Below are 15,826 nucleotides of genomic sequence, written 5' to 3' on the forward strand. Positions count from 1 at the left end.
TCTGTAGTAACAAATGAAAGAATCAGAGCGTTGTTGATAGCATAGCTCCGAGGGTCTCTCCTCCTACTGTCCATGATACACAGGATCTATTTTAAAGAATCAAGAAGACACCTTTGCTGCTGAACTGCATCGCCTCAAGCAGCAGCCTCTTTTCAGCCTTGTGGATTTTGAGCTGGTGGTGGACCGGATACGCAGCACTGTTGCTGAGGTTTGCCTTTTAAGTGTCTGATCCAGCATATGTTTTCTGAGGGGGTGGATTGACCTGGAAAGATAGAGAGTGGAGCACAGCAGCTGCTTCTTCTAGCTGGCACTAGAGACCAGGGTGAAGAAATGATTCCTCAGGCCAGACGCTTTCTCCGTCTTTGGGTTTTAGGAATGCTGCCATAGTAAGTGTCCTTCCCTCTTACTGAGCTCAGTCTCTTATGGGACATGGAATGCCTTGCTAGCTGCCTGACGGTGACAGAGACACAATCCACTCAGCATCTCGCGTCACAACGTTTTCTTTAGTTGAAGGAATAGATGAGATCTTTGTTTCACTTTGTGTGTGTATTTCTGCTCCACGGGAGCTTGGGACCAGATTGGGTTTTCCACTAAAGAACAAAAGGACGAAGGGCTAAGCTCTCTTGCTGCTGCCGTCTGTACAGGGTCTAGTAGCAGGTTTTCAGAAGGGTTTTTTGTAGACAGTTTATTGTCATGATCATATGAGTAGTATTCTTTCCTGAGTCATTCAGTGGAATATAGAGCAGCTTTTTAAATAAAGAATCCTCCTTTGTAATGGTGTTCTCAAAATGGGATTTCACTGATGTTCTTGTTTCCTCAGCATCTATGGAAACTTATGGTGGAGGAGTCAGATTTATTAGGCCAACTAAAGGTAATAGTTTCATTTATTTTTCTTTATTGTTAAAATGTAACTAACAGGAAATGACCTTTGCCTTCCCTAACTCTATTGATTTGGGGAAAAAAACCTATCCCTGGATTCTTAGGATGACCTTGTATACTCTTCCCCAAAATGAGCAGCCCATTGCTGGGTGTCATCTGAAGGAATAATTCCTTCCAGGATTTGCTTCTGTAAATACAAACATGATTGTAGAGATATACCATACTGTAGGACAAAGAGATAGACATAAGTTTTCTTGTAATTTTATCATTTGTGTTGCCACCAAGTAAAGATATCAAATATACTGTAATCTTCCTGGCTTAACAGCACCACTAAAATTTCTCTTCTTGATATGCCTGTTTAGAGGGGCAGAATCTCACATCCATCTGTTGGGGACAGGAAGGAAATGACACTGTGTTCATTGGTATGGGGAATTCCCAAGGAAAAACATTCTATCAGTGTATATCAGTACCTTCTCTGCAACTCCTTGTTTTAGAGAATTTATGTGGAGGTTGAGTGATTTGCCCAGGGTCATACAACCAAGATCTATCCCAAAAGGGACTTGGACCCAGGTCTTCTTGACTCTGAGGTTGGCTCTTTATCCACTGTACCACGCTGCCTCCAAATCCATGTGTTAGTTGGGTCCTAATTAAGGAGACAGCTCTGCACTGTTTCTAGTTTAAAAGCCTTTCTACAGTCTGGGAACCTACTTTGCCAGTGTTACTTCATACTATTCCCTTTCATGAGCTCTGTGTTCTGACCATTATGATAACTAACTGTTCCCAAATGCTTCGTCTCCAGCCTCTTTCTTCTCACATGAGCCATCCCCCCCATGTCTGGAATGCATTCCTTTGTCATCTCTGCTTTGCAAAAGTCCTCGTCTTCTTCCTTCAAGGCTTAACTTGGGTTCCACTTCCTCAGGGAAGCCTTCGCTTATCTCCCCAGTTTTTAGTGCTTTCTGCTCTAATTTGTCTTTAGTTTTACTTATTTAGGTAAATATTCCATCTCCCAAGTAGACTATAAGCCACTCAACAGTAGGGGTAATTTAATTTTCTTCTGTGTGTTCCTCTCTCCTTGGACAGTGCCTTATACATAATAGGAGCTTTGTGAATGCTTTAATTGGATTGAATTCAATTCCTTGGATAGCGAAGAATTCCTAAGACTTGTGTGATTGTTGACTTGTATACTGACATTCTTTTTCAAAGATCATTAAAGACTTTTACCTGCTGGGACGAGGAGAACTGTTCCAGGCCTTCATTGACACAGCCCAGCATATGTTAAAGACACCGCCCACTGCAGTAACTGAGCATGGTAAGTACTCAACAGAAGAGTGAATGACTAAGTTACTTTCCTTGAGAGAAGAGCCCAACTCTCAGCTTCTTCATTGAGGGCTTGAGGGGCAGCCTCCTTACCTTCTGTTGCTGCCTAGGGAAGCCATTTCAGTGGGCCTGGATAGCTTCCATCACACTGCAGTCATCTCCTGGGACAAGCAGCCACATAACCAATGATATCTGTATGAAATGGTGTGGTCTGGACCCCAAAGTCAAATAGTGTTTGTTCCTGACGGTCAGGCAGGGTTGGATGGGAGAACATTTCTTCCAGGCTTCATCATATAGCCAGGTGCTATTATTTGCTCCTTGTTCTTTCTCTCTGCCAGATGTTAATGTGGCCTTCCAGCAGTCTGCCCACAAGGTGCTGTTAGATGATGACAACCTCCTCCCTCTGCTTCACCTGACAATTGAGTACCATGGAAAGGAACATAAGGGTATTAATTCCCTTTCTCTCTCCTTCGCATATCATTGTTCCTCCCTTTTTTCCTGATGCTGCTTCCTTCTCTGAAGACGCTTATATGGTTTTCATCTTAGAGTTATCTACCTTTAGCACTCAGGGGGTCCTAAGAAATCTTCTAGTTCAGCCTCTTCATTTTAAAGATTAAGAAACAGGGATACAGGGTGGTTACGCGACTTACCGAGACTCATGAGTGGCACAGCCAGGATTGGAATCCAGACCACTTCATTAGCAGCCAAGGGTTTTTTCATTATGCCATGCGTCAGTTCTTGTCTTATTCCAGCTGCCTCTGTCTCTAAAGACAACAAAATAATCTCTAAGATCTACCAAAAAACCTGCCTACACATTGTTTCCTTGCCCTCTGCCCACTATGTTTTCCTCCTTGTGTCTTAGACATCCCCCTGGTTTTTTCTCTCATGTTATTCATGTGCATTCTTCTTTCAACAAAACAAGTTGTCTGTCTTAATTAGACTGAAGTTTCTTCATTTTCTTTTTCTTTTTTTTTTTTTTGCCTTAGATGTTACTCAAGCACGAGAAGCACCTTCTCGGGACACCTCTCCCCGAGAAGCCCCTGCGTCAGGCTGGGCAGCCCTAGGTCTTTCCTACAAAGTGCAGTGGCCTCTGCACATTCTCTTCACTCCTGCTGTCCTGGAGAAGTAGGTTTACAAGACCTCTGTGAGCTTTTTGCTAGCAAACACTAACTATGGCAGGGAAGATAGAGGCCCTCTGACCAGTTGTTAGTAATCTGCAGGCCCAGGAGATACAACTTCAAGAATCCATCCATCTCCACCCCAGTCTATTTAACCTGCAGATGCTGACCTAAAACTGTTTAGAGCCCTTGGGGAAGTAGTATGGTTTAGTAGAAATAGCATTCACCTTGGAATCACTAAACCTGAGTGTGAATCCTGGCTGTGCCATTGGCTACCTCTGTGTTGATGGGCAAGTCATGTAAAGCCCCCAGGCCTTAGTGTCCTCATCTGTTGAATGAGGGGGTTGGATTCAATGACCTCCAAACTCCTAGGTCTTCCTCATATGCCATGTTGCTTCTGTTTTTGAAATTAATTTGAGGTGGCAGTGATCGGCATAATAAGCTTGATGCTGGATGTGTCCTTGAGCCCTTTGAAGAAGGCAGGTTTCAACAGGGATTATTTTAGAATTGAAGGAAATTAGGTTTCTTATTTTTCTGTGTAAACTCATGCCAAGATGAGAGGTCACATAGTTCCAGTTCCCCTAGGAATCAACTCTTCTTCCAAGTGCTTGTCTTCAGTATGTGTCCTCTGACATTTCTCCCATGTCAGCAGCTGTCACGACCTAGGGAGGAATAAAAAGTTTAGAATCACAGACTCTAGAATTGGAAGGGACCATACAAGTTATGTAGTACAGCCTCACTCCCAGGGCAGGAGTTCTTTCTCTGAAAGAGTAATTCAACCACCATTTGGATATTTGTGGAGATAGGAAACTCATTCCTTTTCAAAGAACGTTGTATCACTCTCAGACAGCTAACCATTACATAACATTAAGAGTTCATCATGCACATGGCACAATCCTGAGCCCTAAGAGATTGTGGAAAAAACATGCCTGCCTTTGAGGGGTTTACATTCCCCAAAGGCTGGTCACCTGTTGTTTCTCATGACCTCTGTATAGTTCAGTGAACTTTGTAAGGCAGGTGTTGTTTGGCATGACTTGCAAAGTAAAGGTAGAAGGAGCAGAGGCTGTTTGGAATGCTGGGCCTCCCATGAGTGAAATGGAAAGTCCTGGGACAGAAACATGCATTGGGCTGAGCCTCAGGAGAAAGGAACAAGGACTTTGCCTCCAGTAGAGAGGGCCCTTCTCTGGCTAGCTTCAAATCCTTTCTTTTTGAAAATGGGAAAGAAAAAGGGAGGAAGAGGAGGAATCTGGGACTTGACTGAGGGGAAAGGGGAGGTAGCTGGGAATGGAAGAGTCTAGCTTCACGGTGGTTGTTTTGGACCCAGGTACAATGTTGTCTTCAAGTACTTGCTCAGCGTACGACGAGTGCAGGCAGAACTGCAGCACTGCTGGGCTCTCCAAATGCAGCGCAAGCATCTCAAGTCTAACCAGAGCGATGCCATTAAATGGCGCCTACGGAACCACATGGCCTTCTTGGTGGATAATCTTCAGTATTATCTCCAGGTCTGTGCTGAAAGTTGAATGGTACATGGGAGATGAAGAAAGGGCAGGAGAAAGGTCTTGCAGGGATGTTTTATTCTTGCCCTGGTGGAACGCTCATGAGAGAAAAAAATTGGCCGTGGTTTTTAGGATTGCTATGTGGAATGGTATTGATGAGGCATAAGAAGCCCCAGAAGCACTAGCAATCTCATATGAGCAGCACCACTAAGGCACTTATTAAGTTCTTGTGGATAGGATGACATTGGCATCACCCTAAAATCCTGCTCTGTTTTGTTGTGACAGGAAGCTGACCCTGAGATTTTTTGCAAGTTGTCAGTAAAGTGCAAGTCCTGACCATATGACCAGCCTCACTAAGTTAGGAAAGGCTTCACATTAGATGGTTGATTGTCAGCTGATGAATTGGTTTGGTCACAGCAATTCACAAAGACTGTCTGCTAAAGTATAGAGTGGTGGCAATATAATTCACTGAAGGAAGCATCCTCGGGATGAAATCTCAGGTCTTTGGCATCACTGAAGTTTTGGCTTTCTGAAGTGTTCCATAAGTCTTTAAATTTTAATAAAATGTAACTGAGTCAGTCAGTATGAACATAAAACATCTGCTTTAATGACAGGAGGCTGGGTTGAACCAGGTTTTCAGCTTTCCCTGCCAATGTCATGCCACATAACAAGGGCTTTCTTGGTCAATTCAAGAGCACAGGGGAGTTTTCTGTGTTTTATTTTTCAGATGCCTCACTATCCTTTCTATCCTAGAGTGATTGTGTCCCATAAAATACTTTAATTACTTCTAATTCTCCTTCAGGTAGATGTGCTGGAGTCTCAATTCTCCCAGCTCCTCCATCAGATTAACTCCACAAGGGATTTTGAGAGCATCCAGTTGGCTCATGACCACTTCCTGAGCAACTTGCTGGCTCAGTCATTCATCTTGCTGAAACCTGTAAGTGGGGCTCGTTTGGCTTTCTGAAGTTTTTATAGCACTAAATCTTCCCCTTCTTCAGATGCTGATTGAGTTGACAAGACAACAGGCTTCCATTAATCAGATCTTTATTCCCCATTTTTGTTGGTATTTCGCAATATTTATAAATAGGAGACAGCACAGATGATATGTATTCAGGTTTCTGAGATAGATAAGGAACAGAAGAATAGTCTAAGGCAAAGGAAACAGAAACTGCTTTACATTAGCGTGTATGTGTGGTAATGATGAAAAGTAAGAGTGAGTGAAATGCTTGTTCTGCTAAAGATGTCTGTGAACTATTAGGATGGGGGTGGGGAACCTCTGGCCTCCAGGCCACATGTGACCCTCTAGGTCCTCAAGTGTGGCCCTGACTGAGTCCAAGTTTTACAGAGCAAACCCTTTTATTAAGGGGATTTGTTCTGTGTGGTTTGGATTCACTCAAGGACCTAGAGGGCCATATGTGGTCTGGAGGCTGCAGGTTCCCCACCCCTGCATTAGGATCAGCTGCCTGCCTTGGATGGTTTGAGTTCAGTTCTACTTTGGAGAGGGGATGATGGAACTAGAACTTCATCAACAAGTAGTCCTTTAGCACCTGCTCCATTAAGGCTGTATATCAGACAGTCAGGATCCAAACCTCTCAAGGAGATTACAGTGTAATTGGGAAGACAGATTATGCATACAATTGTATTGTTACTATAGCACCAAATAAATGGCACAGCCAGTAAATGCTAGAGTGCTTGGTAAAAATTAGGGCAGTCAGGGTTTCATGGAAGAAGTGGGCCTTAAGTTAGGCCTTGAAGAAAGACTTAGAGAAATGGAAAAATAAAAAGAGGAAAAAAGAAGTGTATTTTGTACATGCCATACAGGGGATATATAGAATGAATAAAGACATTCCATGGATTTTCTGTGGCATGTTCAGGAGATAATGACTAGAAATTGGGAATCCCAAAGGGTAAAGTAGTTTTGAGTAACTAAAGATAATGAGTTGTTCAAACATACTGAATTTGAGGTACCATAGGACGTTCCAATTGAAATGAATATATCCAGCAATCAGAGACATAAGCCTGGAGCCCAAGAAGAAAGGTTAGAATTGTAGGCGTGTTCTTGGGAATAGAAGACCCTGAATCCTCTAAGCTGTCATTCCCCATAACATGCCCATTTTCCTTCTTTTACTATTTTTTTTTTTTAATATAGGTGTTCCACTGCCTGAATGAAATCCTAGATCTCTGTCACAGTTTCTGCTCACTGGTCAGCCAGAATCTGGGCCCTCTAGATGAGCGTGGGGCTGCCCAGCTGAGTATTCTAGTGAAGGTAAGTCTGCCAGAATGGAGCTGGACAGGGACAGTCCTGACAGCTAGAGAGTAAGCTGCCATCCTCTTCTGTGGAATTTATTTAAATGAAATTTTGCTTTTTTTCAATTAACCTAAATCTACTTTCTCTCCGTCCCACCTTCACTCATCAATGAAAAAGAAAGTAAAACAAAACTCTTGTAATAAATATGTATAGTCAAACAAAACAAATTTCCTCATTGGATAAGTTTAAAAAAACATTAAAACAAAGAAAAGGAAACTATAAACTGATATGTCTAATGAAAACGATACAAAATGTTTCAATGAAATATTTACAGGTAGACTTCAGCAACATAGCACAGACATGTCAGTATGACCACGTTGGATTTATAGCAAGAAGGCATTGTTTGTTAGATATTAGTAAAACTATAAACCTAACTGACCATGTTAATCATAATGGCAAAAATCATGATTTTATGAGATGTAGAAAAGCGTTTGACAAGATACAACACCCATTCCTGTTTGAAAAAGACTAGGAACTAGCACAGGAATAAACGTATTTTCCTTAATTTGAAAAGTAGTATTTATCTATAACCAAAGCCAGCATTATATGTAATGATAAACTTATAAGTCTTTGAATCAGATTAAGGGTAAAGTAAGGATGTCCATTATCACGACCACAATTTGATAGAATGTTGGAAATGCTAGCTAGAGCAGTAAGACATGAAAGAGAAACTGAGGCAATAAGCATGGACAGAAGAAACACAGTTACACTTTTTGCATATGATGTAATGGTTTACATAGAAAGCTCGAGAGAGTTAACTGAAGAATTAATTCAAACAACTTCAGCAAATTTACAAGATATAAAATAAACCCACAGAAATCATTAGCATTTCTGCATATTACCAACATAACTCAGGAGGAAGAGGTAAAAAGAGAAATTCTTTTTAAATAACTACAGAATGTGTAAAATACTTGAGAATCTACCTGCTAAGGTCATCACAAGAACTGTATGAATACAACTACAGAACACTCGTAACATTAAGACAAATCTGAATAATTGGAGAATATTCATTGCTCATGAGTAGGCTGAGCCAACATAATAAAAATGACTGCTGCCTAAATTAATTTACTTCTTTGGTGCCATTCAAATCAAACTATCCAAGGATTACTTTATAGAGCTAAGAAAAATAATAAAATTTATCTGAAAGAATAAAAGACTAAAAACCTCAAGGGAAATAGTGATAAAAAGAGGGAAGGAAGCAGGCCTGCAGTACCAGATGTTAAACTATACTACAAAACAGTCATCAAAATTATTTGGTACTTGTTATGAAATAGGCTGATCAGGAAAACATATTAGGTATATAATATATAGAAGCAAATGAGCCCAGTAGCTTAGTATTTGATAAACCCAAAGATCCCAGGTGTTAGGGTAAGAACTTGCTATTTGACAAAAACTTGGGAAAACTGGAAAGCAGTCTAGCAGAAACTAGTAAATAGTTTAAACATCTCATACCGTATACCAAGGTACTAGCCAAATGGGTATGTGTCTTAGACATAAGGGGTAACATCATAAATAGATTTTAAAAGCAAGGAAGAAATGACCTGTAAGATATTTGGAGAGGGGAAGAATTCATGCCCAAACAAAGAACAGAGAGGATCATAGGACAGTTTTGATTGTGCACAAAACCAGTGCAGCTAAAGTTGAAAGAGAAGCAAAAATGGAAAAATATTTACAGCAATTTTCTCTGATAATGGACATAGTTCTAAAAATTAAAGGGAAATATTTCAGATTCACAAGAATAAGTCTCCCAGTTGTCAAGTGGTCAAAGGCTATAAACAGGCAGTTTTCAGAGGAAGAAATCCAAGCTCTCAGAAGTCAAATGAAAAAAATGCCTATATCACTAATAATTAGAGAAATACAGATTAAAACAGCTCTGAGGTTCCACTTCATGTTCCTCAGTTTGGCAAAAGTGACAAAAAAGGAATATGGCAAATGCTGGAAAATATATAGGAAAATAGGCACATTAATGCATCATGTCAGTAGAGCTGTACTTGGTCTAGCCATTCTGGAAAGCAATTGGGAGCTGTGCCCCAAAAGTTAGTAGTTTTCCCTAACCTTTCCCTTCCCTCCCTCCTGAATATATCATACTTCCCCCCTCTTTCCATTCTTTTAAGATCACCAAGACATCAGCAAAACCACTCCCAGGCTTTGCCTAATTAGATTTCATATGACTCCTGGTGATGATAGGATTCAGGTGACATATCATCTCCCCATGTTTGCATGTAAGCAATTACACTTGTCTAGGCCTTTTTCATTGTTCATTTTTGTTTACCTTTTTATTTTTCTCTTAACTCCTGTGTTTGAACTTCAGAGTTTCTACCAAGCATTCATTAGGAATGCTTGAAAGTCCTCTGTTTCATTAAAAGTCAATTTTTAGTCCTGAGTATGATACTCAGTTTTACTGATGTTATTTTTGGCTCTAACCTTAAGTCTTTGGCTTTCTGAAATACTGTATTCCAAGTTCTCCATTCCTTATACTGATGGCTGCTAAATCACGTATGCTTCCAACTGTGGCTCTTTGATATTTAGATTCTTTCTTTTTGGCAACTTGGAGCATTTTTTCTTTGACCCAGAAGCTCTGGATTTTGGCTATGATGTTCCTGGGAATTTTAGTTTGGGAGTTTCTTTCTGGACGTGATTGGTCGATTCTTTCCGTTTCTGCTTTGCTCTCTAAGTTCCAAGAGATATAAGCAGTTTTCTTTTACGAGTTCTTGAAGTAAGATGTCTAGGCTCTTATTTTTGTCCATGGGCTTCAGATAGTTCAATGATTCTTAAATTTTTTTTCTCCTGATGAGGTTCCCAGTTCAGTTGTTTCTGCTGTGAGATTCCTTGCATTTTCTTCTATTTTTTCCAGCCTTTTTGACTTTTAATATTTTTTGATGCCTCATAGAATCATTGGCTTCTTTTTGGTCCATTCTAATTTCAGGAAGTTTGTTGCTTGAGCAAGGATCTGCACCTTTTGTGCCAAGCTGTTCATTCCTTTTTCAGTTTGTTCATCCATAGTTCTTGTTTCCTTTCCATTTTTTTCCTCACATGCTCTCACTTAATTTACAAAAATGCTTTTCATCTCTTTTTTTAAAAACTCTTGCTTTGTCTCTTCCAACAATTACAAGAGAGTTTGTGCCCAAGGTGTATTTTTCTTCTAGGCTTTGCTTTTAGATATTTTGGAGTAACCTTTTCATGGAGGCTTGTCTGGAGCTTCCCTGCCACCATAATAGTTACTTCCTAACTTCAAACTTGATGTTAGGCATGGGCCCTCCACACTTCTGGAGGGAAGGTCTAGGCAGATCCTGTGGCTGCTTTCTTGGAGTATTGAACGTTGTAATTTGGGGTGTCCCCAAAGTGGTCTGATCCTGAGCAAAGTCTGATCACTGCCTCTTGATCTGAGCTCTACAAGATCCTGCCCTGGGTTTGGATCTGAGCAGCAGTAGGCTGGACTTTACCCTACCAGCTACCTGGAAAGCTGCCAGTTCAGAGTGATGGAGTTGTCAGCTCCCCTTTGGTCTAGAATTCCCACGAGGGTTATTCTTCTACAGGTGATCACACTGGGCTAGAAGCTGGCACCCCATTCTGGGACCCACATCATTACTACTTCTGTACTCTCTGGTTTAGGATTACCACCCCCTGGGACAGGTTTCCTTCTCAGTCTGCCAAGAATCTGTGACCCAGCATTGGGTAGTGGCTACCAAAAGTGCCAGTTAACACCTGTTCCTGCTTTCTGTATGCAGTGCCCTAATATGGGTCTGGGGTTTCCTCTTGCCTTAGTACACAGTGTCTCCCTAAGAGCTGCAGTATTTCATGCCTGGGGTGCTCTGTACCAGACTTCATCCCCAGTATTCGCAGACCTCTCCATCTTTCTCCCTAGAATGACTTGGAGTGGACAAATGACTCAGTGTTACTTTTCCTAGATTTACCCATCAAGATTCAGTCTGGTGAGTTTTCTAAATTTGTTTGGAGTAATTTGGTTTTTTAGGGGATGGAGCTTGTTGTACTGCTTCATGCTACTCTGCCCTCTTGGCTTCCTCCCAGAAACAGCTTAAAATTCTACATGTCTAAAACTGAATTCATTAACTTTCCCCAAAAAAGCTATCCTCTTCTGAACTTTCCTGTTACTGCTGAGGATAACACCAGACCTAGATCTCATCCTCAAGTCCTCACTCTCTTTTACTCCCCATATCCAATCTGTTCCTATGTCCTGTTGATTTTACATCAAAACATGTCCTATATCCCTGTCTTCTGACACTGCACCTAATGCTCTAGTACCTGCCCTTATTACCTCATTCCTTTTCTATTGAAATAGCCTACTGGTTGATCTCCCTGCCTCTAGGCTCTCCCCACTCCAGTCCACCTTCCTTCCATTCGTCTCCCAAATTAATCTTCTTAAAAGTGCAGATTTCTCCATGTCAACTTCCTACTCAGTAAATGTCAATGGCTCCCTATAACCCCCGGGATCCAGTATAAAACCCTGTTTGGCATTCAAAGCCCTCCATACCCAGCCCTCTGCTGCCTTTCTACCACGTACTCTGTGATCCAGTGTCACTGGCCTCCTTACTCCTCCTCCCACATGATTTTCTGTCTCCAAACTGCAGGCCTTGTCATTGCCCCCTATGCTTGGAATTCTCTTTCTGGTCATTTCCATTTCCTGGCTTCAAGATCCAGCTGAAACATTGCCTTCTCCAGGAAGTCTTTCTTGATCCCCTTCACTGGGAGGCCTTCCTTCTCTGGAGAATTTCAGATCTACCACGTGTCCAGCTCGTTTGTACACAGTTGTTTCCTCCTTGAGAACAGAAACTACCTTGTGCCTCTATCCGTATCTGAAGTGCTCAGCACACTCCAGGCACAATAGACGGTTAACAAATCCCTACCGGATAACTGACACTGCCTTCTGGTTCCCAGAGATGGAGGCAGTTTCCTTGACATTGTTTTAATATTTCTTGTCTCATGAAATCGTTCTCTTTTCTTTAGCCCGTTCTGATTTTCATGGAGTCTTTTGCATGGGTACGGTTGTTCTTCTTGTTCAAACTATTCGTTCTCTAATTCTGTGTTCCATCCAGTTCTTTTCCTCTACTGCTTTTATGTATAAAGAAAATTGTTTAAGCTTTCAACTTGGCTAACGTGCAACTTTGTTTTGCATTACTAGACATACTTGTAATAGGTTTTGGAGTTTTTTGCTTTCTTACTGGGTTTCGTAAGGAGTGAAGGGAATGTGTGAATTTGGAACCCCCGCAAAAAACAAGAAAAAGTCTTTGTGCATTGAAAAAGTAAGCTCTTGCATCTTCCTTTCTAGGAACTTGTACTCAAGCTGTATTTTTCTTCAAGACTTTGCTTATAGATGTTTTGGAGTCATTTTTTTCTTCTGCGTCTGCTTGACTCACCAATAATTTGTTATGGTGGGATTCTTCTTTCTGTTTGCTCATTTTTCCAGCTTACTTCTCGATTTCAGTCTTTATGTGAAGTCCAGACTGGGCTATATTTGTGTCCTCTTGGGTCTTGATGCTGCGTTTTGGGGGGTATTATTGTTATTCCAAGGTCTCAGGGGAAGTTCAGGCTGGACCTGCAAGCTTCCAGTGCTCCCAGAGAGGTTTGATCCAAGGTGAAATGAGTGCCTTCCTCACGATCACAGCTCTGCAGGTTCCTGGCCTGGTTTGGGGTCTGAGCAACACAATTGGAGGCTTGCTGCTTACTGGAGTTCCAGTGGACTGCTGCTGGAATCAGCCACTATCACAGGAAAGCTCTGCAATTTAGGATGACAGAACAAAGGGTGCCCTTTGGTCTAGAATTCTTGCCTTGGTTATTATCCTACCAGCTTCAGACTAGGCTTGATGCTGAAACTGAGACCCCTTCCCACCCTCAGCTGCCAGCCCCACTCCCCAGATCAGGGCCACATAGCTTGTTTCTCAAGTTGTTGCTTGCTCAGTGCATAGCCTGGAGCCTGTGACTGCTCCTTGGCCTGTAACACCATCCCTACTAGGTACAAGACCCTTCCTCGCCCACCCTGTATCTGTGACCCAGCACTGGGTAGAGCAGTCAGTTGGCATTCGTTACTGTTCCCTGCACTTGCCCTGGTGTACAGCCACAATCAGTCCCCTGGACTTAAAGGCACTTCCTATGAAACTCTTCATCTTCTCCAGCTATAGGTAAAAGAAGAATGAGGTTTTGGGGTGAATTCGCTTGAATCCCTGTTATTCCTTCCTGCAGGGTTTTAGCCGTCAGTCTTCACTCCTCTTTAAGATCCTTTCCAGCGTCCGGAATCATCAAATAAACTCAGATTTGGCTCAACTACTGCTACGACTGGATTACAACAAGTATTACACCCAGGCTGGTGGGACTCTGGGCAGGTAGGCACAGGTTAGGTATTCAGCTGACTAGGTTCCTGGAATCATACACTGCACCGGAGGGATCTTCTACTCCAACCCCCTTATTTTACAACGAGGAAATTGACACCTAATGTCTCAGACTGCCCAAAGTCACATAAATAGCAGTACCAGGTACTGAATTCAGCTTCTCTGACTTTATATCCAGTGGGCTGCCCTCTGCCTGTGTCATGCTGCCTCATGTAAAAAGATCAAGCTTTTTTATACTGAACAGTCTCTTCAGTACGATTTTTTCTCCCTTCTTATAGTGTGGGTTTGTGAGCAAGAGGGCATAGTAGGAATCATTTGCTCAGTTTTACCATTTATCTTTCTTCAAACTTTTTCCTAAAGAGAAAAAAAAAGACTTCTTTGGTCTTAGTAATTTTTTCTAAGCCTCCTCCCAGCTGATCTTTTGATGGTAACAGAAGACAGGCTAGGAGCTATCTACGATTCCTTGATTTTGAATGTGAAACTGTCTCACATCTATAGTTTCTTTGCAGGAAAAGTATGTGATGGTGTCTTTTTCTTTTGCAGTTTTGGGGTATGAACCCTGTGGTTGAGATTCAGTAGCAAAGTTGGCAAGATTGCAGTTTCCATCCGTCCAGAGGTGATTCCGTCTGTTGCTGAAGGTTCATGGAAACAGTCTCTTCTACTTTTATAACTGAGAAATGCAGTTTAATCCGCTCTCTTGTCATGAAGCCGTTAACTTGTACTAAGGATATCATTTGTCACCATTAAAAAAAAAGTTAGCTTCATTATACATCAAAACAGAAGCGAATTTTTTTCTGGCCTTGTAGAAGAGTTTATTAATCCTCCTTCTATGAGTTTGGTGGTAAAGCATGACTTAGTTAATAGTCAAGTGACCGTGACTGAACGTGTACTTCTATTAGAAATACATTCTGAACAATCATTATAATATGACCGGAAAGTCAGATCTGCTTATGGCACACATTTGGAAAGAGGATCGTTTTTGCACATTAGATTTCTAGATGTCATTAGCAAGAAGGGCAACAGGTAAACTTTCTATTGACTTGATAGCTGTTCTTCCTTATTCACAGTTTTTCCACTGTCTTTGAAGAAGCTAAAAGATCTTAATCCATGAATCAAAAAATCAAACAACTTCCAACTATCTCAGCTTCAACTTAATGATTAAGTGGCTGTGTCTGTCAGAGAATTAAGATGTACAGAAGCTGGGGGCGGGGGGGAGGGAAATAGAATAAAGACCCCATGTGAAATTTCAGCTATAAAAGGGCATTAGTAGTTTAAGTCACAAATTCCACACCCAACTATATTAGTGCTACGAAAGCAGAAGCAATTAGCAGTTGTTTTTTTGTTTTTTTCTGGGGGGTGATGGGTGGTATTTCAGAGGTATGGGAGACTCCCCTCCCTCCATCAATGCAGCTCTGCAGCCAGTCTGCAACTCAGGCCTTAGAGGTACCCAGAGCGCCAAGGAGTTAAGTGGAAATAGTCTGTGTGGCAGAGACAGGGCTTGAACCTAGGTCATCAGGAGTGTCGTAACACCATCAAAATAAATATTTATTAAACCCTCACCACGGTACTGGCTTCTCTGTGTAGCAGATTAAAACTAGTCTAATATCCCCTCACTCTTCAAGGCAGTCAGTCACTGAGCAGGGATTTTCCCATTGATGTCTCTTAGAAAGCAGGAGGAAAGGGGAGATATTCAGGTATCTCCTAAAAAAGATGGATGGAGGTGGTCTCTCCTTCTACCACAGACCTCAAAGGGACTACCTTAACTGGTTTTGGTAGTAAGGGCCATGGTTACAGTAATTAAATGTATGCCTTTTTGGAGTTTTGAAAATTTCTAAGTGTTCAGGCAGCTACTTCATTTTATAGGACTTCAGAGCTTTTGACCCGGTCCCAGCCCAATCCTAGACTCTCTGCTAGCTAGCTCCACAGGACAGCTTACCATACTTCAAAGGAAAGCCCTTCAGAGTTCAGTGGGGTCTTAGCATCCCTAAGTTTAGTAATTTCATATTTGAGAAAGTATATGTAACTTACCAGTCCTATACTCACTGGAAAGAAATATTTTAAGGCAAAGAATATTCTCCACTTATCTTTGGAATGTCTTGGTACAAAATTAACTAGAAAAAACAAAAATGGTCACCACTAAGCCTACTAAATACCAAATAGCAAATCTGAAAGCCCCTCATCCCCCTTATCTGCAAGGCCAGATGCTCCTCTTCCAAAAGGTGATGAGGACTCTCTTCTGCTTAAAAGTCGTACAGTTGGGAGTTCTTGATCATTTTCCTGACATGGACCCCCTCTGGCAGTCTGGTGAAATCTGTAGATCCACTCCTAAGAACTGTTTTCACATTCATGAAATACATAGGATTA

At 41.6% G+C, this 15,826-nt stretch overlaps 1 protein-coding gene across 4 annotated transcripts in view; it reads left to right on the forward strand.

Moving 5' to 3' along the window:
- Window positions 1-15,021, forward strand: part of LOC140514451 (gamma-tubulin complex component 4-like) — a 28,646-nt gene extending 13,625 nt beyond the window's left edge. For 2 of the 4 annotated variants that reach the window (XM_072624862.1, XM_072624863.1), the window contains 10 exons: window positions 84-208; window positions 821-871; window positions 2,083-2,188; window positions 2,535-2,642; window positions 3,183-3,321; window positions 4,639-4,816; window positions 5,613-5,747; window positions 6,960-7,076; window positions 13,317-13,456; window positions 14,006-15,021. In XM_072624862.1, coding sequence (XP_072480963.1) covers window positions 84-208; window positions 821-871; window positions 2,083-2,188; window positions 2,535-2,642; window positions 3,183-3,321; window positions 4,639-4,816; window positions 5,613-5,747; window positions 6,960-7,076; window positions 13,317-13,456; window positions 14,006-14,018 — 1,112 coding nt within the window. In that variant the 3' untranslated portion in view covers window positions 14,019-15,021. The remainder of the gene's footprint in view (window positions 1-83; window positions 209-820; window positions 872-2,082; window positions 2,189-2,534; window positions 2,643-3,182; window positions 3,322-4,638; window positions 4,817-5,612; window positions 5,748-6,959; window positions 7,077-13,316; window positions 13,457-14,005) is intronic. The other 2 variants (XM_072624864.1, XM_072624865.1) reach the window with 2 other exon arrangements.
- The last annotated feature ends 805 nt before the right edge of the window (window positions 15,022-15,826 follow it).

The sequence above is a fragment of the Notamacropus eugenii genome, chromosome 7, assembly GCF_028372415.1.
Source record: "Notamacropus eugenii isolate mMacEug1 chromosome 7, mMacEug1.pri_v2, whole genome shotgun sequence".
In the NCBI taxonomy this organism is placed as follows: Eukaryota; Metazoa; Chordata; class Mammalia; order Diprotodontia; family Macropodidae; genus Notamacropus; species Notamacropus eugenii.